The sequence below is a fragment of the Rhipicephalus microplus genome, chromosome 1 (assembly GCF_043290135.1).
Source record: "Rhipicephalus microplus isolate Deutch F79 chromosome 1, USDA_Rmic, whole genome shotgun sequence".
NCBI classification, from domain to species: Eukaryota; Metazoa; Arthropoda; class Arachnida; order Ixodida; family Ixodidae; genus Rhipicephalus; species Rhipicephalus microplus.
This window is the reverse complement of record NC_134700.1, coordinates 103,960,169-103,985,363: the sequence shown is the minus strand read 5'-3', so window position 1 is coordinate 103,985,363 and position 25,195 is coordinate 103,960,169. Positions and strand designations below refer to the sequence as shown.

The window sequence follows — 25,195 nt, the reverse complement described above, 5'->3', positions numbered from 1 at the left end:
GCGAAAGCGTCGCGTCCAAATTTGAACATGAGATAGTAGGGCGATGATTGGGGTTTGTTGCTTCGTTTCGAAGTCTCAATTATGCGCTGTTTTAAAAACAAAGATCAAGAAGGCGTTCTGTCTGTGTCTACGTCTTTTTCGTCTTTGTTTTTAAAACAGCACATATTTGACTTCGACTTGAACTTAAGTTTCCAATATACGATTCAAGTAGAAGGCCACACAGTATATACACCAGCCTCCGCGACCTTGAAGCTGACTATCAGGTTACTAACTCTGCCCGAGTGCTCCATTTCGTTTCCGCAGCGACGCCTGTCTGTGGTTGTCTCGCCCAGCGATCGTCACGGAGAAGCGACTGCGCGGCCGACTTCGACGGCGACAGATGCGCGCATTCCGCAACGCCCGCGGGGTGCAGTGCGTGCGGTTACCGGCTCAGCGTCTTCATCGACATGCTCTGGCGATCTCGCGGAAACCTGGGCTCCGTGCGAAGCATTTTTATCTACACTGGAGCTAGCGAGCGCACAACAGTGTGCGCGAATGCGACTCGCAGGCTTGAAACGTACCGTATTTGCTCGCGCCCAGCTGGTCCCTTAAACCTGTTCAGTTTTACGAGAATTCCGCTGCAGTTGTAGAGAGCGAGGATCCACGCACTGCCCGTAAACCTCTCTTCAACGACGTGGCCTACACACGGCTGTCGTCGTCCCGTTTTCCTTTATCGTAACAAATGTTTTCGCGAGCTACACAGTCATGAATAATCTAAAGCATTTTGTTCATGATCCACCCACTGCGGTCACCCCATGTGCTGGTACATAGTCGTAAAACAGCTACTCTACTTCAGAATGGGCGGCCAGGTTCTGTTGATTTCGGAGTTCGTTATCGATAGAATCATGGCGCGAAATGCCCTCCGGAAATGGCGCGGACAAGGCCAATTTTTTTGCACCAAGACGCCACCGCTGACAGCGATGACGGGATTTCCGAGAAACCAGCTCTTCAACGCTACATGGCGTAAACACCACCACCACCACCATTACTACTACTACTACTACCACTACAGCCATTACTGCTACTACTGATGCTGCAATAATAATAATAATAATAATAATAATAATAATAATAATAATAATAATAATAATAATAATAATAATAATAATAATAATAATAATAATAATAATAATAATAATAATAATAATAATAATAATAATAATAATAATAATAATAATAATAATAATAATAATACGATCTCAACAAAAATAACATTTGACTGGTGCCGGAGCCCACATAAGGAACATAGTCGACAGGCACAGCAATAGTATAAAGATAAATGGAACGCTGATAAGTGGATACCCAAACGTGCAATATAATATTGAGCACAATATGTGTAGCTAGGCATAATATATGTTTTTTTGGTAGGGGGGGAGGGGTTAAATTTGATTGGTTGGTAACAACTTTATCGGTATTCTGGCAGAGCTTTCACCAACCGGGGCTGTGATCTCCCTCGTGGGGACGTCAAGGCCATGCCTGGTCGCCGCCTCGAAAGCCTCCAGAACGGCCCAGAGTTGTTCGCCCTGGCTAAAAAAATAAAAAAAGAACACATAATGTGTTTGAGGATTTGAAACAGCCATAACGCGAAACGCTTTTTTTTATTTCGAAAGTCTGCTGCTAGAGGCATAATTTTTCATTCAAAAATACACAAGCAGCTTTGCTTCGAGTATAAAGTCCAGTAAAGAATGGTGGTGAGGTCCATGAATCCAGTGGTCAAAGTTGGGTGGTCGGCCTGGCCTGAGGCCTGTTTCACAGAGGTGACGACGACGGTTTGATTGTACACCAATGCTGGTTCACAGTAAGTGTGAGGCAGTTACACCCCGGATGGGGGCGTCACAAAATCGACATGATGTGCCACACGGGCCTCGGTACTTTTGCGCCTAAAGAGTGGTCACGAATGAGGTAAACGCAACACCAACACGAAGACTCCGCAACGTAACCTCCGTTTGGCGGGTTAAGCCACCAGAGAGGCCTGATCCACACGGAGGTATAAGAGCTCGTGTGCTACGTCGGAAGATTTGGTTTTCCCGGAGTATCTGTCCTTGAGCGTCCTCGTTTTCTGAGGACGCTCAAGGGCAGGTGCCTAATTAGAGAAAATCGGAGCCCAGTCATTCTGGATGAACCACTTCTCTCCTTAGTGTCTCACTTTTTGGCTTGTTCCCATGCGTGCGAATATGCGCCAACGGATCCGCAGAAGGTCCGAAAGTCTTTCTTGCGAGGGCAGCTCGAAATGCCTACTGAACCACGCGTTCCAGCTACTTCAAGGATGACATTTTGAAACATTTTCTAATGTGCACCCACACAAGGAAATACGGAAGTGCGCAGAAATGCGCGTGTGCACACAGATTTCTGATCTTTCTATACCTAGACTGGGACTGCACAAAAAAGATTTGCCAGATTGTAGGTTGGGCATTTCGGCCATGACCATTTTCATACATTTTAGTATCTCTTTTGTCTAATAGCATTTTTCAATAAATTAAGGGCGAATACCTCAATGTAACTTACATTTTATAAAAAACAATTATCCTTCTCTGTAGTTTATGCATGTTTATAGCAATAAGATAACACTGTACAATTTTGTGCTGAGGTATACGGTCCAGATCACGACGTGAAAAGCAATATTTTCTGCAGGTTGTTTCTGGAATTTGACTGCGGCTATACTGCATAAAATATATGCACACTTGCTTCTTAGGTGAGTGCAAAAGGCTGCTTCCTCTGCCGTCTTCTGCGAGTTATTTTTTGACTGTTACGTTATTTGACCAAAACGCTTGTGTTTCTGATGTATTTTTAGTCTAACACGTAACCCCGCGGCTTCAAAGAAGAGCATTCAAACATAACTCAGAAGGATATACTACAAACTATGTCTAATACATCAAGTGATCATTTAAAATTCCAAACAGAATCTGTTCATTCACGTCACGCACGATTGAGAGCTACGTAAAGATACACCTTTCTCATAACTTTTGTGATGCAAGAGTTTCCTTCTCCACACATTGGCTCATTCCTTCACTTGAGCACTTCCGCACGCAAGGAAAACATAATCGTTGTTGAACTGTATGTATATGGACGTTATACAGTAAAAATGAATGCAAATTTAACAAGAGAGATAAGCACAAATGTTCTTAGCGCCAACAAAGAAAGACATTTATCATAGACAGAGAAATGCGCCTTACACATTAGTAAAATTCTGTGCAATGAAGCTGGGGGAATGCAGAAGGAGAATGTAAAGATGAGAGAGAGAAAGGAGAGAGAAGGGAACGAGAGAAAGATAGATAGAGAGGAGAGAGACGGAGTGGTGGCACTATATCAAAGGCGTTCACATAGGACCCGTAGAAATGTCCAAACGAAAATGCGGGAGGAAGAAGGAAACAAAAGTACATATATGTTACACTGATAATCAAATGTTCCAGCGCTTTAATTATATAAAACGCTTATTGTTCAACCACAATTAGGGCACATGAAAGAAATAAAAACTGGCAGAACCTACGTACAGTGGGAATCGATGATATGCGAAGCATGAATGAGCAAGGTTGATATGTCCCTTTACAATCAGCACAACGTTATGTGGCGGAGGTTATTTATGCTGTACATGACTTTCACGCCATTATTATCATGTTTAGACGTGTATTCACGTCCCCTGATACAAAATTTGGTATATGTGTGGCATGTAGTCATGTTGTTACATGACACGTATATCGTGATTGTCATGTTTGGACGTCTCATTTACATTCGTCGTTCATTCACGTCGCGTAATACATGATTTGGTATATCTGGAACAAGTAAAACGGCCGCGAGCGAGTTTGGACGTAGCATGTATTCATGTTTTACATGATAAGCACGTCATGATTTTATGCTTGCACCAGTTAGATACCTTCGTCACCTATTCACGTCCCATAATACCAAATTTGGTATATAGGTGAAGCTAGCGAAATGGCCACAAGCGCATCATGAGCGTGGCACGTAGTCTTGTTGTTACATGACACGCATCTCACGATTATCATGTTTGAAACCAGTCACATGCCTTCGTCATCTATTCACGTCCGGTAATACCAAATTTCGTATATGTGAAACTAGCGAAATGGCCGCTAGCGCATCATGAGCGTGGCATGTAGTGAAGTTGTTACATGACACGCATGTTATAATTCTCATGTTAGGGTCTGTGGCTTGTGTTCGCACTGCAGTCATGTCATGCCGTACCAGTTTTGCAACACGTCATGGGAACGCAACCACCGCAAGAGCAGGAAGACCATGAAATGTAAATCATGACAGTCATGACATACATATCATGATTTTCATGTTATGACTAGTCACTTATGCTCGGCATACAGTCATGTTATGCCATACCAATTTTGGTATCGATAGTATTATCGAAACTGCCAGGATAGCTAAATGTCGTAGACGGCTAGATAGGTAGATAGATAGATAGATAGGTGGATATATAGATAGATAGATAGACAGATGGTTATATAGATAGATAGATAGATAGCTAGCTATATATATATATATATATATATATATATATATATATATATATATATATATATATATATATATATATATATATATATATATATATATATATATATATATATATATATATATAGATAGATAGATAGATAGATAGATAGATAGATAGATAGATACGCTCAATGTCACCAAAGTTCACTAAGAAATGCTTCATATATAAAAAACAAAACGCATCTATGGCATGAACCAAACGTTGCTGAGCATTTGACCATTTGCGGGATACATTCATTGACGACGTTATTCAGAGACTTTACTATTATTCTTTTATTCCTCAGTGGGCGAGCAGAAGGAGGGGAGTGAGATGGGTATGCGTCATGCAACTCCGAAGTAATGTTTTCACTCTCCGGAGTTCATTGAAAGAAAGCTTTCTAGGTTCCGCTGATGACATTACTGTCAAGAAAAGCTGCTGAAGGTTGACGACCTGGTTTGAATGATTCAGCATAGTTTGAGACGCGGCTCTCAGTGCTTCAAGGATATATTCAACAGATCTCACACGTGACCCAGAAACAACTGTTGGTAGGAGCAAGAACTGTGCCACATAAAGGTGGCTATAGGACGGGGGAGGGGGGGGGGCGCTTGTCGGTACGTATACGTAGTTATTCCAAACAGCGCTTAAACCACATACAAAAGAAACCACTCAACACGAGCGCTATGTTAGGCTGTTTGTGCACTGTTTGGAATAGTGCCACAAGCCTGTCTAAGGAAAGTTAGCGTGGTAGATTCTGAGCACGTACCTCCCTTTCTCCTCTGCTAAACTCTGTCTACGTGCACTGCTGAGGATTGTATGTACTAGCTTTACCGAAAAAATTTTTGCCAGTTTGATCGACCCAATTCTCGCTTCGGATTTCATGCAGTGAACGGCCACGAAAAACTCCTTTTGGAGGTTTGTCCTTGCACCCAGTACCACTAAAAAAGCAGGCCTATCCGACAACTCAAATTGTGTAGATAGTTTTACGCGTTTCAAAACTACGGGTTCACTGTGCTCAAGCCCATACTTCATTGTAGAACTTAGTGTTTTATTATGAACCCGATAAAAGCAGTCCCGTGTCCACCATGCATAGTGCGACATAGTGCTCCAGCCAACTTTTTCATATCGGTCGCACTGTACTTGAGAAAATCTGAAGAGTCCTGACAGGTTTTTCGCACTGGGCAAACAGCTCCTTGCCATGCTCAGTTCGAATGGAGTCTTAAACTTCTGTGGATGTTTTTAAATAACTCTCGCAATCACTCTCTGATCATCCTTAAGAGATTCTGCAGTTGTAAGGGTTGCTGCATTGTAGCCTTATCATTTCGTAGTTCTTTCATAGTTATAGGTAAACCATTTAACCGAATTTACCCTGCATGTCCACCTAGTCGGACGCAGTGGTATATATTGGGTGTGACGTTCATCGACGCAAGGATTAAAAACGACGCCGATGTATGGGGCCTTACAGATTGCAAAAGTAAGAACAGTGTTAGAAACATTTGTTTACAGCCCTTAGCGCATCTGCAATCAATAAGCTAAGACTAATGCAGTCATGTTACTATCGAAACCAGGGGTCTAAAACTCACCTTCGATAGTGGGCCACAGTGACGAAATTCAGTCATTCGCAATGGTCGAAACAGTGTGAGAGATTGGAGCGGTGGCCGGGGTTTCTACAACACGTCGCCCAATGTTGCCATTTAAAGGAAAAAAATCTCTCCTATCTCATATCTGGGCCATTCTCGAGAGGAATTTTACGTCAGAATTCGACAAACATATCGACACTGGTCTCAGAAAAGACTAAAATCTGAGATGCTGATTTTGAATTATAGTGGTTGTTCTACAATTTTGATGTAGCGCACGGTGTCCGTAACGAAAAAAAAATGTTTGAGACTTGTCATGTCTCAATAGCTTATGAACATATTTATGAAGTGAAGAAAATATGGGAGGAGAAGAGTATATGAAAACTACCACGAACTCACATACAGCAGCAACTAGAACCTTAGAAACATATTGGAACTGCAGGATGAAATAGGGAGGGACTGTAGCATTCGCAGTGCGACTTTGTCAGCAGCTTCTAAATAAACTGATTTACAAATTCCACAACATTCAAGTGTAATCATCTCCATGGGTATATTGGTTAATGACTGTCTCTTCGGCGACACTGGAGCTTCAAACAAGTAGCGTTCATCATGTAATCTACACAGCGTCGATGCTTGCGTAAAAACTTTGACACTGCTTTGCATTTTGACCATTCAATGTTAAAGACAAGAGCGACGTTACCCGTCCCTGTTGCACTGTTTCTTTGATTTGATGCTTTTCCACCGCACCTTATCGTTCGAGAATTATTCGATCAATATTCCGTAGTTTGAATACTCATGATTCGATTCGAGTGCCTAATCAAACAGAATGGTATACGGCTCGTTATGCGAAGTTCTGGAATATTCGCGCACACCTAACTCTACTGCGTCGTTCACGTCGAAGTCGATTTCGCGATGTGCACAACACCATCGTGTACCACAATAAACTAAGCCAGGCTTGGCTGAAACATTTTTGTTTACTTCTTCGTATCGTCTTTGTTTGTTCTGCAAGGCTTCGAGAGTTTCAAGGTGTTAGGGCGCATTCGAACAGCGATCCTTATGTGCGAATACATAAGGCAGCCTCGCGCCGCTATTCTCTCCTCTCACCATTTCCCCGGTTTGCGCGTGAACCCTCCTTCATTTTCGCCGTGTCTTTTCACCCCTTACCCCTTTCCTCTTTCTTTTCGCGCTGTTTTCGGAGAGTTTTCAGAGCACACAAACCGGGTTAACACGTTCGTCGCTGTCCTCCTGGGTTTCAGATAACATCGTCGAGAACTCGCCTCAGCGCGAACGCGAGCATTTAGATCCACGTCTTCTTTCTTTTACTTTTCTCAAAACTCGCTTCTCCGGCGGCCCTTTGAGTCGGGTTAAAAGAGTGCCCGCGTTTCCTTTTTCTCACATTCTTCACACGGTGGCTTGAGCACGTGTGCGGATTCATGCTGGAACGTCGTGTCTCCCGACTCATGGAACGATGTGTATCCGTGAAGTTAATCTCGCTGCCCAGGGGAGTGTTAACGCCTCCGTCAAATGGTGCACGCGTGATCACCGCGACAGAGACGAATGGCGAGGTTGTCGGCCTGAATGCTGTTTACGGCCTTAGGACCAAGAGCGGCGAGGCTCATGTGACAATATTGCGATTTTTTAACACAATAACCGTAAATAGCAAGAAAGAAACCATTACCTGAATAAAAACTACAGAGGGAGCTCGAATTACGAACGAGGAGACTATAGTCTTCGTCAAAGGTTGCGAGTGAAAGCTTCTTCTCTTGCCGTATTGGTGGTGGAGGCGGATTAGCTTGCTGTACATCAGAACCCTGGTCCGTACAGACGAAGGTGTCTGGCGTGAAAAAGTTTCGTAGGAAAATATTGCAGTCAATCCTGATGTGAGACATATCAATTGCATAACAATGGGGAAACGAACTTAACAAAGAAAAATATTTTAAGCTGTACTGCTGAATGAGGAAAATAGTTTACTATTATCAACCCAAAACGTCGGCGCCAGTTATAGTCCTTGTCCGACTACTTTTTTCAAATCAAGCCTCTATCTTTCTATGGAAGTTTGGTCTAATTTGACGGATAAGTAAAAAAAATAAGGAAATCGACGCACTCTGCGATGCTAATTATAGTTATAATTGAAAGTGCATGAACCACCATTAGAGTATCACAATTAGATTGACTTTTCTCGTCGTAAACGGACCGTCCTTTCGCAAAAACAAAAAAACAAAAATGTGGCAGTGGGGCAACATAGATACAGAATTATCGGATTGAAAGCGTTATGAAGAGCACGAAGTCATCTCGTATAACAGGGAATCACAAATGCACAGCTGAAGCGCATGCGCAGTGCCAGGGACAACCTGGTGTTCAGTCGGAACATTTGGCGGTGCTATCGCACACGGCTCCTAAGAAAAAAAAAAACACGTCGTGCAGTTTCGATCGACTAGCCATGTCTCACTTATACGGTAAACGCCTCAGCATGCTGTTACACAAACTGCACACTAGTCGCTGTTGCAACACCGATTCATTCGGATATTCCCCTTTGATCTTTGCATGCTTATAGGTTATAATCGTATAAGAATTAAGACTTGTTACTTATACGGCTTTCAGTGCTCGAAATAAGCGCATTTACTCAGAACTGTACTTACAGAGACTCCGCGGCCAAAGGCTCCAAAACATCTGAGCGCCGATTACTTACAGGTCAGTTTGCATGATACAATTCATACCCCAAAGAACACTGGCAGAAGGAATGCCTCAAATTAGAACCACAGCGCATCACTACAAACTACCCTCGTTTTTCCAGAAAAATAAATGTGAAAACTGCAACAGTACAGGTAAATCACGCAGGTCCACAAATCAATCTAGGTCTTTCGGCTAGACTCACACATCACTTAGGTACATTCTGTGGGTCTGAGCAGTTTTAGCAGAAATAAAAGTCTCCCCAGATGAGACTGCGTCGCTCTGGATGGCTGCGCTGCTCAGCTCTAACCACCAGGATCAACTGCGGGACATCCAGCAAGCCCACGAGGCTGCGAGGAGATAGGGTCTCCGGTCCTCCTCGGGGGCGGCCTAGGCCCAGGCCACGAATTTGCTGAAGTTATTAATAAAGTTGTTACCACCCCCACTACCACAAATGTCGCTATACTGTTATAAGCTACGAATACTTTAAGCATTGCTGGCTTTATTAAGATTTTTTGCTTCACTTACACTACAAAAAATAATCATGTACAAGCGACGAGTACAGTGTGCTGGATTAGCTGAAACATAAATAAGTATATAAACAGACTAATAAATAAAGCTTTTTAAATAGGGCTGATAACGAATATCACCTCAATGACATCTCTAAACTTACTTGGTGAACACGAGTACAACACAACTTCTGTGGCCTGTAGGAGACGTACACAGAGCGCATATGGTATGTATACCGCATATGAAATAACCAACGATTAGGAACGCAACCCCCAGGGGCGGAGTTTTCCCGACCTTAATGTGGACGCTGACATCACGTTTCTTATTGCACTGCGCAAAGCCCTGTTTGCATGTCTCGTGCGGTGCGCGGCAGAGCCATAGCATTCGTGCCTTAACATATTCGCAGCCCTGCACGAATTCGGTCGCTCCAAGTATCCGTCGCGGCACACGCGCTATCGGGCTTCGTGTGACTCGCATAGACAAACATATACGAACGCGTGCACGCCTGTCTGCCACGGATATACGCGATGCGGCCGCGTGCACGTGCCGGTTGCAGCTGGCGGAGCACGCGTGTTCAGGGATGTCACCGGGGCCAGGCGGCCGGAACGGACAGGCGCCGCTGACCGAGCGCGTCCCAGGACGTCGCCAACGAGGGCCATGCGCAACCTAGTCTGCCGGCTACAGGCCGGCGAACTTATATAAAGGACGAAGGCATATGGCTCCGCGGGAAGGTTTCACGGTCGCCTCTGAAGAAGACACCGACCTCTTGTAAGTGTGCGAGCGAAGTAGCCCTTGGAGGAGGGCTGTCTCGAGAAGAGCTGGTTGCTGTTCGTGGACTCAATCGGTGCCCGGATTTAGGAAACGCGAAGACGACAATAGTGGACGCAAGTTGTAAGTGAAGCTGTGCGAGGCTAGTGTATTGGTCGGTTTTGATAAGTGTGCACTAGCAGCGCTCGCCCTTTCCCTGGTGGTTTTTGTGTTTCGGTATTTGTCACGCTCGTGACACTCCATGAAGGCTTCTAGAAGCGCACGACGACGGTAGGTTCCGACCTCGTGGCCATTGTAAGTTTCGTAATACTACTATAACAACACCTTTAAACCGACTTTATTAGCACAGTAATCCTATGGGCCGTGGACCCCATATTTTTCCCACATCGTGTTTGAGTTGCGGTTATTTCATACAAGGACGATGATGATCGAACGCTTACAGGTTCGACCATGGGAAAATATGTGATGCCGGCATGGCGTGCTGGCTGCTTAGTCACGCGACAAATCTAGGCGAATTCATCGCGCTAATTATTGATATGCATGTGCCTCTTCGACTGCATAGACAGACAGTATATGCAATGGCGAAAACCGTGAGCATCGGCAGAATTGTCTTGCTGGGGGGGGGGGGGAGGTGCAAACTTGTGTTGCAGCTCGATAGGAGAAAGGGGGAGTGCTTGATTAGATGGGGTAGGGAGCAAGTTTTGTTGTGGCTTGGGAGGGGGCTGGCATGTGCCTTTCCTGCACCCCCTCTTGATGTCCATGGCTGGGACATAAACGTGAAGTCACAACCTTACTGAGCCCGGACAAGCTTCGCGCACCTTCTTGTTACCTTTGAAAGTAACTAAGATATTGCCTGCAGATGCGCCTTGTATGAACGATACTATTTTGCCTCCTTCCTTTCCACTACATTTGATTTTGTTTCTTAGATATCGCATTTGAACCTAAGCTGTCATAGATGCGTCTAATGGTTCAGGTTAAGTCTGACGATGGTTCTTGGGAACTGGGGTGCAGTTGCACCAGTTGCAGAGGCTTCTCACTGACTTCATACTTGCACAAGGCAAGCTTTGCGCAACTACAAATGCCCGAAACAGCTTTGTTGTCATGGAATAAGCCAGACAGAATGAACTTAAGGTGACAGTAAGGGTACTTGCATCTCTTAACCGTTAAAATAACGATGACTGGGCAGAATATTTTCGCGCATAGCCTGTTCGATGGTCAATCCTTACGACGCAGTGTATGACGCTCTCCTACGCCCCGAAGACACTGGTGCCACTGCAGTTTGGTTTGCTAGTTAAACTTGCAGCCGGGTTTGTCACCTTCTCTCTCATTCTGAAGCAGGACAGAAGAATCAGTTTAAGTTGGGGAAAGAATTAAGAATAACTGTAATTTTTTTCCCACAAGGTTTCTTCTTTTGTTCAGCCGACTGTGTTCGCAACGATTACCATCAGCGGCGTGTACCAAATCTTCCTCCAGGAAGTACAAAAAAATCGCGGCATATCCACGAGGTTGGTGATCAATGGGCGAAGCAGTTGTATCGTTTGGTGTTACCATAAATCACCCGAGAGATTGGTCACCCATGCATGTAAATGAGTGCCAAGTGGTGTACACTTATACATAATGTTTATTGGCCACACCTAGTATGTTCTCTTGAGTTGTGACTTTCTCTTTACCTTCATTATTACGGCTTTGTGGTATCAAACATAACCTGAAATTGACAAGCACGAGGACTAGCCACGTTCCCATGGTGGGTGGTGGTTGTTTCCAGTCATACGAAATTCATCGTAGAGCATATAGAGACGTTATCTTCTGTGCAAGCCAGTGGTTGTCCGTGATTATCTTCTTCACCACCATCAGTGTCATCGTCATCGTCATGGCGTATAGTGGGTACCTTTCATGTGCTGTGCGTGATGGCAGAAAGAGGACGTGTGGTATGAACGTGCTTGTCCTCCATCGACAACAGCATCATCGTCAGCGGTGGCTACGGCACATGCCAGTGTCTACCTTAAGGAGCTTTGCCTCTCAGACTTAAAGGGGTCATGAATCTGCTTTCTAACTAATGATACAAGTTACGTAAGGGTTGCAGTTAACTGCAACACGAATCGATATCCACAGAAGTTTGTCGAATCCATCAAGAATGAGTGAGTTACACGGGTTTTTCAGGCACTTTAAGCGCTTTTCTCTTCTCTCGTCAAGACGGGAGTGCAGAAAGCTATGCAAGGATGGATGGCACGGGGGAAGAAAAGGTACGACAGCCTGCATCCTGACCTTTAGCGTGCGTAATAAACGCGATCACTCGGTGCGCGAGCGTGGCTTACTGTGTAATGTTTATAACGATAATATTGATATACGGGGTTTCGCGTCGCGAAGTCACGATATTAACAGGACTCCGGAAATTTCGACCATTAGGTGTTTTTTAGCATGGACCTCTACCAAGATCTAAACAGCTTTCAAGTTGCAGTATGAACCTCTCGCTTTTGCGCGACCGTAACAGGAAGTGCAAAATTACTCCTCAAACATACTTCAACTAGATTGCTAATTGCTTTTAAAAATTGTAAAATAAAGTTTGTTACAAAACAAATTATGGCTGGATGACACGGAAGACAATACATTACCCTTGCTTCTGAAAGTAATCAAGTCACTTTGAAATCACGTTAACAAAAGGTGGCGCCATTCGTTTTGGGGATTGGCAGCTGAACCGTCACGATGACAACTTCTCGCTGTTGTAGTGGTGCGACTCTTAAACTTGTGGCGAAGCTTGCCTGAGCTTGCTTGACTGCTATATAGTTCCACGGGTGCAGTGTCTTCGTTCTTTTTGTGTTCTCAAGATTACAAAAATGCTCCACCATAAGGTGTGGTGGAAATCAATCAATCAATCAATCAATCAATCAATCAATCAATCAATCAATCAATCAATCAATCAATCAATCAATCAATCAATCAATCAATCAATCAATCAATCAATATTTAACTTCTGTTCCTATCAGTGCCGTACATATAGCTCGCGAGCGATGGGTACTTTCTATGGAACTGTTAGTGGCAGCCAGCAGTCAGCACGTATATCAGTAGCTGCTTCCCCTGCATATGTTATATTTATTGTGTGTGGCGTTAAACGCGGTGGAACACAGAATTTAATGTAACTCAAAGTTCCGTACCAAGTATCGCTTTGACTTCGGGAAAGTTTTGTGATAGTATGGTAATGTGACTGGACTAATGAAATCATGGGGCTTGCTACAGCTCAGGGAAGCTCGAGAAACATAGCACAGCTTCATTCGCACGTCTGCTTAAAATTGTGCGATTGTGCAGCTCTGTCGTTAGCACGCCCTATCTTCAAGAAACAAAATGCTAAGACGGAATCATCTGCACACTAAATGATGCGCATGGAACAGTAACCTTATAAAACAATGACCCCTACGTGAAATACACAATCAATGTTAGTTGGAATTGAGCTCATTGAATCTGTCATGATGTGACAATGACAGTCACCTGAGTATGAAGGTCCACTTGTAGCAATTGATAGCGAAAACAAAGAAGTATGATAGTGTTTCGCGTATGATGTGCGTATCGGTAGGCATATTGCGCGTCAACAGACAGAAAAAAAAATACTATAGTGTGTGAGAAGATATCGCGTCTTGGTCTTGCTGTAACTTCGAAGAAACTTTCAGAAAAATGTTCAAGAAAAAAGTACTTTGAAGTAGCAGTTAGCTGTGGGGCCTTGTTTGTAAAGATGCTTCATTACGAGCATCTGATCTTTCGCTCAACTTTTATAAAAATGACACCTGATCTTAACGGCACCATTTCTATTTCATAAAAACCATGAAATATGACGCAAATTTTGCTCCTATTTAATGACTTCACTTATTGTGACCATCGTCATCTATGCAGTACCAATTCAGGATCATTGTGGAACGAAGATCTCTAGAAGCCGTTTGCAAACATCAGTGTCTTCAGTCATAGAAACCCATCGCCTGCCAGACAATGCCTTGATCTCATGACACCACATAATAGCGTGAAGTCTTCTATTGGGTTAGGCCCGCTCTCATTCTGGCATGCATGACTTGACGAACTCAATTTTTTCTTCTTGATACGAAGTAGAATATTGGCCGCACATAATTTTTTATCTATATTTATTGATTTGTCTCATGGTCTCACAGATTGCGAGTAAGAGATGTCATAACGGCGTGATGCAGAAGCGTAGACAGAAACGTAGCCATATCAACAGAAGGTCCTTGTAAGCTCTCACTTTCACATTCTCAGAAAGTGCTTCTCATGAAGTGCAGCACACGAAGAGAAAATTCAGCAGCAGATCAACGGAAGGTCCAAGTAAGCTTTTGCCTTAACATATTCACAGAGTGCCAAGAACCCCCCGAATTTTTTCTCAGGATCTGTTTATTGACAGCGCTCGGAGTTGGCCTTCCATTGCTAGCTTATTTATTTTAAGAGCTTGTTCGCCAAGCTTCTTATGCTCGCGCCTTGTCCGGCAGTGGCATGTACACTTATCCGGTGATTTCATAAATACTCTCGGCGCACGTGCCAAGAGTGTTGTGCGCTGCTCGCGGCTCACAGCACTCTTGACACTTGCGCCCAGTGCTGAGAGTGTTGTGCATCCGTGTGTGGTGCGCCTCGAGTGGTGGGCCGAGAGCCGAGAGTGGTGCGCAACGCTCGCGGCGCACACTACTCCCGGTACGTGGGCTGTCTTTTAGGGGCGAAGCTCCTTATAGCGACACCTGGTAGGTGTTCTGTGGCGAAACCCATTTGTCCTTCGTAGTCGTTGTAGTAGTGTGTAACAAGTATAACATTTTGACCTCCAAGGTGGTGCTGACGAGAGATTTCTTCTGTGCGTTGTTCAACAATAAAAGATAGTACTCAACGTACATGCCAATGGCTGCTAAGGGGGAATGAGAGACAGGAAAATTCGGCTTTAAGTTAACGTGCACGCTGCGAGTTTTTTATTGTTAAACAACGCACACAAGACAAAAAAGGGTTGCTACGTTATACTTGGTGGGCGTAACCTCCTCGCTTTTAGAAAGGTTTAGCGAGCGTTCGGCCGCAGTGCCATGAAAACAGTGAACTAGTATATACCATGAACTCGAGGTGGTTAAAGGTGGGAAGTAGACACGAAGCGCAAGCCGCAAGAACGTGTGCGTGTGCCTCCTTTCGTTCAGTCCTTGGAAGGTCCGCTGGATGGTGGTGCTTCTATATGAGCAATATATGATGAAAAGATGCGAGATGGTAGTACTTGGAGTGTTCAATAGGTGGACGAACGGACACACAGACAGATGCATGGATGGACGCACGGATGGCTGCATGGACGGACGCAGGAGCGGATGCATGGACGAAAGCAGGGACGGATGCACAGAGGAACGGGCGGACGCACGAACAGACGCACGCACGGATGGGCGGATGGAAGCACGGGTGGTCACACAGACGCACGCATGGATGGATCGACGATAGAACGAATGGGCGGACGGATGCTTCGCCCCTTTATCCATCATTCACTCCACGGATATGCTGCCATTTTTTTTTTCGCCTGGAGCTCATGGAGTCGAAATCTTTGTTACCGCTCGGCTGCATAAACATCTCAAAAGCCAAGGCAGCAGCGCTGCAGGCTCGCAACGAAGCAGCAGCTCGGGCTCGCTGGCAAGTCACTGCGGTGACTGCCTGGAAGGCTGAAGATGGCTCACCGTCTAACAAACCCGTACCTGCGAAACAGTGAATCTGTGTGAAACGGCTGCGATATAGAACCATCCTAGATACCAATCGAACCTCGCCAGGTCAAGCTCCCCCTCGACTGCAAGACAGGCGTTTCCTGCAGGCTGAAGCAGCTTCCGTTAGTACAAGCCAGTGCCATTACGGTACACAAGTCTAAAAAGGGAACAAACTCTTCGATACTATACGAGTACAGCAAGACGCACCAGCAGGCACTTGTGCACGTGACACTCAGTCGCTGTACTAACGTCTAGTACAAGTACCTGACCAACGCCAACGGGAACCGCCACCTCTACCACGAGTACTACAGTGAACACAGTGACACGCTCGGGGATTCTCGAGCAGCACAGGTGGCCCGCCCTAACGGAACGGTACATTCGTTCCTTTCGAGAAGACGTCGACCGCTCAACTGAGTTCACCGTTATCCTTCTCTACACGCAGTCCCTCAATGCACACGTTGATGACATCAAACATGATCTCGGCCTGGCCCCAACTGACGTGCTGTGCCTCACAGTGACGTTGAAGGCTGAAAAAATCGCATCAATGAATTTGTTCCAGCCATCTGCAACGAAAAAGCGGAGTGTCCTGCGAGCAGTTATTAGGTGCGATGCATCTCTTTGGCTCACGTGCGTAACGCCATAGGTACGTTCGTACGAATGCGCCGCAACGCATTCCCCTCGCCACAGGTGTTGGAGCGGTGCCAAGTAGGTGACGTCACAGCCGTGCATTGACGTCGCCCTCTTTCTCACCCGCACCAGCTGTCAGATACTCCGTCCGTTTGCACATACTTCTCTCTCGCTTCATCCTGTTCATCACCCGCAACGCTCTACCACACGTCGAGTGGAAACACTATTTCGGCTCGTTTATCTGCGATGAAACTTACAAGAAGCCTAACCTGCCTCCGGTGTCTCTGCGTTTCAAACAAACGTATACTAGAGTAAACACTTGAATTACTTTCGCTTGAAACCGTTCTTCCAGCACCCGCGTCGACGCCCCTTTCAACCCGGTGAACGCCGTGCGCCCCGCTGCTGCTTTGTATTCCATGAAGGTTCCCTTCGGGGTGATGGTGCATAATTTTTTGTATAAGAGTCCGCCTGGGAGTGATGAATTTTGTAAAATAACGTTTCTGGCGTATATATAATTATATAGTTCATGAAGCATAAAGCAAACATCTTTAAAGAGAAACGAGTTCCCGGGCTCATCGAGGGACGTCCTTTTGGTACTTTGCAAAAGAACATATCTTGTGTTTATATAATGTCTATAGTTCATTGAAATGTAAACGGTTTGTAATGTATATATAACAACGTTGTCAAGTCTATAGGGGACGGTAGAAGTTGTGCACGGAGGATTCATAGATTACCCAATATTCCGAGCAAGCTTCTCGAACATCATCCACTTTGTGGATATGGCGGTGATATTTTTTAAGTATGTTGCGTAGCAGTCACTAAAGCCCGCTCACTATGCCCTTATCGATTGCTTTACCTACATTTGATTGCTCTAGAGTTCAACCAACTGCAATCCCTTTGTCGTCTTTGTCCATTGGTTCCCATTTAAGCACCTGTGCCGGAGTGATAGTTCCATACGCGTGCCAATATAATGTACTATGGCAGAACTAAATCAATACATGACTCACGTATGACGAATGTGCCAACCTAATAAATCCTAATCAATGGTCAGCTTAACAAATACCATGCCAGAGTGAGCGTTTGCAGCGAGGGAAAATTGATTGATTGATTTGTGGGGTTTAACGTCCCAAAACCACCAAATGATTATGAGAGACGCCGTAGTGGAGGGCTCCGGAAATTTTGACCACCTGGGGTTCTTTAACGTGCACCCAAATCTGAGCACACGGGCCTCGACATTTCCGCCTCCATCGGAAATGCAGCCGCCGCAGCCGGCATTTGAACCCGCGACCTGCGGGTCAGCAGCCGAGTACCTTAGCCACTAGACCACCGCGGCGGGGCGCGAGTGAAAATGAATATTTCTTCTTTTCTAAGCCGTTTCATGAAGGGTGCAGCTTGTAATGACACTAAATATCCAACTAAGACTCCTGAATACGACGCAAATGTGTTTTGTACAGCATTTTAGTCTCCTTTTAAGACCAACTAAGCCTGCTGCTTGAGTACATTCGCTCCGTTCGCACGTGATCCAAGTAGTTAGACTTAATCTCAATGGTGTATTTTGACAGTGTCACGGGCAGTGAAGACAGGCAGTTTATTGGTGAAATGTAATTCCCTAAAGGTCCCCTCCAAATTGTAAGCGTCGACTCAAATAATGACAAAATATCTCTCCTTTTGTGCGTCAAAGTTTACGATCCCTTCGAAAATGGCTGTGACGACCCAGAAGGTAATCTAACAGCATCAGGTCACTCCAGCCTTTTCATGGTTTGTGTAGCTTTTATGGATCGAGTTGTACTTGAAGAATGTTGTTGTTTTATACTTCAAATTTATTTGTAATTTTCACTTGTAGAAGAAGGCAACATTGTCGTGGTGATTTCCTCCAATTTCCTTAAGAAAAACTGTGCCCTAGAGTGCATAAAGTGCAACTTATGTACACAACTGGCTTAATTAGTGAATGCGGGGATGAAGCTGCGTTGAATATAACCTTTGTTTGCATGGGTAGGTAACATCCTTAAAGTAGAAGACAAAGGATGCGCACACGATGGGCAAGGAAGGATGGGAGCGTGTACCCGCCCATGTCGCGAATTTGTTGTGAAGTACCATCGTCATAAAATACTCATGACGCTGATACTGAACACTCAGACATTACTCACAACGAAAGGCTACCGGGTATCGTGTTCCCAGACAGGTCTCCCTTGTCGCACAGTTCTAACGTCTGGCGCTCTTTGTTTGCGTATCGTCTGCAGAACGGGAATATTCAGCGATGCGTACCGGTCTGTCGGCAAGGTCCGTTTCAGCTCCGGTGGCCGTGGCGTGCGCCGTCCTTCTCGCCTCGTTGCCGCCGTCGTCGCGTGCGGAAGCCATGACGGCAAAAGAAGCCGACACCTCAGCACCACCGTCGTACGGCAACCGCACCCTTCTGGGTGGCGTCCCCATGACGCAACAGCCGGCCAACAGGGCGGCGCTCATGGCGACCGCCCTACCGGCCACTCTGGGACTGGGAGGCATCCTGTACGGGCTGACCGTGCTGCCGGCGCTGCTGGCGCTCTTCGGAAGCGGAGGTGCCTTCCCGCTCACGGGATTGCTTGGTAGCCTTTTCAGAGAAAAAAGGTAGGTGGCTGCACCTCAACATGCCTCAACAGTGCCATGAAGGAGGACTGCGGGAATTACGACCATCTGGGGCGGGGGGGGGGGGGGGGGGTTTAAAGGCAATAATCTTTCTTGGAGACATTCGACGAGAAAATTTTAGTCGTTATGTACATTTGCCTGTTTGCCCACCCTTAAAGACACCCTACAGGCCTAAACGACACCACACAATATTCCAAACGGCCGACCTCATCCACAGCGCCCACCAATATTGCTCAAGGTCTAGCGTTCATACTTCTACGATTGTCAATTAAAAAACAATTATCGCTCATATCTGAACCACCATATCTACACGTCAATATTCTGTATGTGCGTCTTTTACTAGAAAATGCATAACTAAGGAATTCTAAGGATCGTAGCGTTTGTCACGTTGCGCTTACCACGCAGCGCTTGCACGAAAAGGCAAGTGTTTCTAACGTTTTGCTAAGACGACACTGTTGTGGAACCTACCCCTCCCCTTGCGTTCTACACTTTATCACCTGCGAGACGGGCTCGTAGGGCGCGCGCGCTTCTTTTTCGAAAATAACTGCCAGATAGCGCTCATGTACCACGTGTGACCTGACTTGATGCACTCGTTTGCCTCCGCTGCATGCTCGAGGCACTATAAGGCGGTGCCTCCAGAATATCATTCACCGATTTTCTGGAGCAGAACATCAAATAAACGTTTTGTTCACTCTCGCCAGACGCAAGACTATCGTCTTTCGACGAAATTTGCAGTGTAACATGCGGATATGGGTCGATGTTTTTTAATGTGTACCTAATTCAAAGTACAATAACCTCAGGCATTTTCGCTTCCCACGAAAATGTGGCCGCCGCGGCTAAGACGCGATCGCACGGCTTACAGGTGGGCAGTCGATCACAATGACCACCACTATACTACTTTGGCGGGTAATATAAGACGGGGGAAGAGTTAGAGCAGATAAACTGGTAATTGCATTACGACAAAATTGTCTTCCTGTGTTGTTTATTTTTGTTTTCCACGCAGTGAAGTCGTTTCGCTTTACAGAACTTATGTTTGCTGTTGTCAGTCGCAGACGAAGACAAACTCCAGAAATCGAAATTGAGACTGAGGAAAAATATAGCCGTAAAATGAGTTCAGTGCTGAGATCAAGTGGCAAAAGCATATTTCTCAGTGCTGATTCCTCAGTTTATTGCCTGTCCTTACACGTTTACGTGCTTTTGCCGGATGGGCCTCGGAGCACGCGCAGATCTATGTCCAGCGATGGCGCCAGCGTCAAGAGGGATTCCAGCAACATGCTGTCCGTCCTACAAGAGGCGTTGAAGCGCTGGGACGGAGCGTCTGAGGCCTGCCGCAGCATGTTCGTGTGTCAGGTGGCTAAGGAGGCCCTGAACGCCGGATACCTGCCCGACATGAGGCCTTTCGACAGCATCTTCTCCCTGTTCTTGGGGTGAGGAAAACTGAACAAATGAAAAAAAAGAGCACTGTGCAACACGACTGAAGAAAAAAGAAGTGTTTGTACAACGTATAGGCCAGCAAAAAATGTAGAGGTCTCTTAGACTCACTCAAAATATATGTTTCGCCCTTTGGTCTCACTCGATGAGGGTGGCGATGTGGCGTTATTAGTTAGTCACACATCTACGAGTTTAGCACGCAAGAACACATAGACAAAAGTAAGAGGCAGTGTGTCTGCGTCTTTACCTTTCGTCCGTGTCCTTCTGCACGCTCAACTCGCACAAGATCTCACTCAGACTCGCACTCACCAAAAAATTTCTCAACCAGTCTAACTTGAACTCACACACACTAAAGTTATGTACAACCGAACTAACTTGGACTACTAACCCACGCTAAAGTTATGTTCAACCGAACTAACATGGATTAACACACACTGATGTTCTTTCCAGCCGTACTAACTCAAACTCACACACCGCAATAACTTTGTCTGTAAGGCACTAAAGTTCTCGCACACAACACAGTGTTTTCAATCGGACTAACCTGGAATCACACTCGTTAAAGTTCTTTCCAACCAAATATCTAGGACTCAAACACAACTAAGTTCTTTTCAACCATGATAAGTTGGACTAACACAAACTAATGTTCTTTTCAAGAAGGCTAACTTCGATTCACACATGCTAAGTTTTTTTTCACCCGGACTCACTCGTACTCAACTCGCCACAATATCAGCTTGTACTCACTAAGACTTGGGCGCACAGCTCGATCTGAGCCGGCGTGAGTCTACACGAGTCTGCCGAGAAACGATCCAACATTAGATATAAAAAAGCTTGGCTGCACGAAGCAACGAAGCAAATTTCCTTAGATTTCTCAGAAAGAGAGAACTCCCCAGCTAAAGCTACATATCTTTTTGTTTAAAAAGTGGAACCCGGCAAACGACACCTCTTTTAGGCGTTCTCCCTTAAATTCAAGCTAACCTGAATGCTATGCTATAAGGAAGCCCTATGGTGAATTAATACACAACTAGAAAAACGCGGACAATAAACATGACAAATAACTTAAGCAGAGGCTCGTAAGGCTGGTGGAATTTCATGAGAGGAAGAAACAAAAAAGGCATCCACGCTTATGTAGATCCAAGCTCAACGAAAATCCACGTAGATATTTGAAGTTGCAAGTCTATTTCGCTTTCTCAATGCTTCAATGAAGAGGGTCCTAAGATCGGCAGACCATTTAAGGGACTTTTTTGTTATGAATGAGGGAGCCACATTACAAAAGAAGCAGAGAAATTTAGCTTTGAGGAAGAAAAGGGAAGCGAACGTAACAAACAGTCTACACATTGCACGACAGAGACATTATATAGCAACAGGATATGAATAACAACTTTAAAAGTATGTAATAAAATATGACAATGAAATATAACAGAAATACAACTACTAAACGTACGAATAAGAAGCTGACGGGAACACCAACAGCGTATCATGGTCATATAATGATTACAAAACGCAATGAACAGAGGCCAGCACAACTGCCGCTTGTGCGTAAGAATAGACCGTATACATTCCAGCGTTGTTTCACGTCCTCGAGTAACCTCAGGAATTGGCCACTGCTGTAGCCGTAAGCGCAATCTGATGGTAACTCTGAAACAGTAATGCATATTCTATTCATTCTCGCGTGACCTGCGCCAAGTGGCCACCTCAACAGTGCCGTCTTTGTCACGTAAAAATAATAGAAAAAAGAAGTGCACACAGTAATATGCTCACGGTGCTCGTCGGTGTGTCTCTTTGCTTTTCTTTGTCTTTTTTTGGCACTACCCCCCCCCCCCCCCCTTCAAACTGTAAGAAGCGATCCCAACGAATAACGTTTACATTTTTCTTGTGTGTAAATATGCTTACTCAAATGTTATCAGCGCTGTTCTGTTGAGGGCTGAAGTTTGTTATTATAGGCCAAGTCAAATCAGTTGGCTCATCTCTATTCAACGACTGAACTGCCTACTCCTTCTAATTTTTGTTTTTAAATTACTTCTATAGGGCGTAATTACATCAAGCAAGCTACTTCATGTGAACCGACTGGCGCTTTTTGAGAACAAATGACCCTTGTGTTAAAAAAAGCAATAAATCATGATCAAATTAGCCTATTGCTCCTTCGTACTGATCATAATAGATGATGGCAAACTGGGTGACTTGGTTCGGCAATGCCAGTTAACACGTTTTTTTTTTTTTTGCAGGGACTACGGAAAGTCACCGTCTACCAGCAAAGACGCCAAGGCTCTGTTTCCGCACCAGGCGTTCTTTCACGCGATGCGGGACGGCTTCCGAGGTTGCAAGGCCAAGTACGACTGCGACTCCCCGCTCCAGCCACCGCGATACCCGCGCACCAGGAAGCCTTGACGCCTGGCGACTGTGAACGATGATCATCAACATCACCTCCATCGGTGGTAGAAGTTACCAAGAGTGTTTGCGCGCTATTTATTCACAGAACTGCCAACAGTGTATTTACCTGTTATGCTTTTATTGCCCCTCATGCTCGCGTCATGTGAAAAATACCAGGATTTTATCATCTGTCACAGACTACAATTCTCTGAAAATTCTGGTTACAAGATAGGTATCTGAAAAAAAAAACAATATTTGTGTTGCTTGCTTTGATATCAAGCAAAAGCATCCCGGCCACACATTGTAAAAATATGGTATTCTTCCTTCGAGTTGTTTTCTGAGCTCTGAAAGTGTTTTTAAGCATGCGTAGTACGCTAAGGACGCCCCATACGAGCTGAGACAGTGCGTGTGCCATAACAGGTCTGCGTGCTCCGAAACAACATGGCGTTTCTGTCGGAGTTGTTGCCACCACAAAATTTGCCTGCATGTACTTCTTGATCCTCGCACTGGACGTTGTCACCGTAAAGTGTATATGCCGTTATATTTTTTAAGGTATACCAACCAGCGAAAATTTACCCCCCAGTGAAAGATGCATTTGATCAAGAACCAAGCAATTTACGAGAATCGCACGGCACTCATTCAATATAATTTTGAAATATAATTGAAGATTGTGGAGTTAATGCAAAGGAAATTCTTAGCGAATTGCTCAAGAAAACAAATCAAGCGAGAATAAACCTTAAAAGAAAATAATTGCGAGTGTGGTCACTCGTGTAGAGCACTTTGACCTATTCTCGCATCATGTTAAAGCATGCGTATATACAATGCTTCACACAGTTTTGATGTGGCTGCGCATGCATGGGCTATGGTTATGGTGACGTTAAAACTGCTGTCGAGTAAACCCTGGCGGTAAGCATACATGCTGTAAAGACAGCCTATACACTCAAGTGATCATTAGTTCAACCCTACCCATTCTGCCCCTGGTGAATGATGGTTGTCTCCTACAGAGAATAAATTTATGGCCCATATTTGTAAAATTAATATTTTACAACATTGCGCATCCCTGCTTTCATAATCGTGTGTTGTCGTAAATCCTAGGTCGATGGACTAATAGTAGCGTATCATCCTTGAGGCCGCCACAGTATAGTACTGCCGCGAAACAATGTCCTTCAGGTGTAGGAAGCGGCATCTCATTGGAAAGATGTGGCGCTGCCGTGTGAGGAATGGACCATATGCGAAATTTCTTTGTGTTCTGGCAACACTGTGCATTTTGACCCCACCGCCATTTTAATGTGGGCGAGCTGTCGACGGCAACGCGTTCGCTAGTACGGCCGTAGGACTCCTGAACACTTGCTTCACTGCGCTGAGCTACTGCGATGGCCACAGCAAGACGTTTCCCTGTGCCCAGACATGTGATGTGGACAAACTGTTTAGGAATCTTGCTACATCTTGCCACTTGTATGTCATTACATCTTTCGGAAAGCGGTGGAAGGATACCTACAAGATATAAGCAAACAAACATTCATTGCGACGTCATGAGCTATGTTTCTCTTAGCTGTTTAAGCGATTGTTGTTTACAAATACAGTCACTATCACAAATTGATCTCACAGGGAATAGAGGTCACACTTATATGTGCATTGCAGGACTAATGATGCACTTCTAATGTGACCCCCTCCCCCTCAGTTTTTTCTGTGCACACTCCCGTTTCCTAGCAGCCTTTCCTAGATATGGCCCTTCACAGCAAGCCTTAAGAGGCATATAGTCACTTGTGGACACTCGGGGGAATTTAAATCAGTTATTTTTTATATCTAAGTAGCTTCAAAGGTTTCTAGGAGCTGCGAGTGTAAGGCAGCCAAAATGCTGAATCCCATACAACTAAGTTATGGCTGTCTCCACAGCTGTATGTTTTATAATGCAACATGAAACATTTTTCAAGTGAGGTGAGTTGCAACTCAAAAAAAAAAAAACAGCTGCAACGCAACTGAGCCAAAGAGACTAAAATGCAGAGAATGAATCCCGTCTTATGAATAAATGGGACTGCCGCGCTCTGAACTCATGCAGAACGTCATTCAGTCAAGCCCTGGCGATACTCATGGTGCCAGTTTTCGAAACCTACGGCAGTGCGCCTCGCTATCTTTTCGATTTTATTTCGTTGGTGAAGGAAAATTAGTGAGGGAGGCCCCAATGGAAAAGTTGCGTCCGCGCGCGTTGGGGGAATCGAAGTTAAGTGCCTGAGCAGATACTTTTCTGTTCCAAAGTGGGCATAGCCCTTATCTTCCGAATGACTGTTTTATTGCTGCGCGGTGACCGTACTTGCGGACACAACGGAGCTTGAACGCGGACAAGCAACCGAGCTGCCTTTCTAGGATGCATGCACGGCATGTTA

The 25,195-nt window shown here is 45.0% G+C and overlaps 1 protein-coding gene across 1 annotated transcript; it reads left to right on the top strand.

Annotated features, from left to right (window-relative positions):
• Window positions 1-10,030: 10,030 nt before the first annotated feature.
• LOC119178374 (uncharacterized) lies at window positions 10,031-23,140 on the top strand. The gene is made up of 4 exons (XM_037429577.2): window positions 10,031-10,182; window positions 18,632-18,995; window positions 20,231-20,440; window positions 22,667-23,140. The coding sequence occupies exons 2-4, from the start codon at window positions 18,649-18,651 to the stop codon at window positions 22,827-22,829; spliced, it is 720 nt and encodes a 239-aa protein (XP_037285474.2). The 5' UTR covers window positions 10,031-10,182; window positions 18,632-18,648; the 3' UTR covers window positions 22,830-23,140.
• Window positions 23,141-25,195: the final 2,055 nt, after the last annotated feature.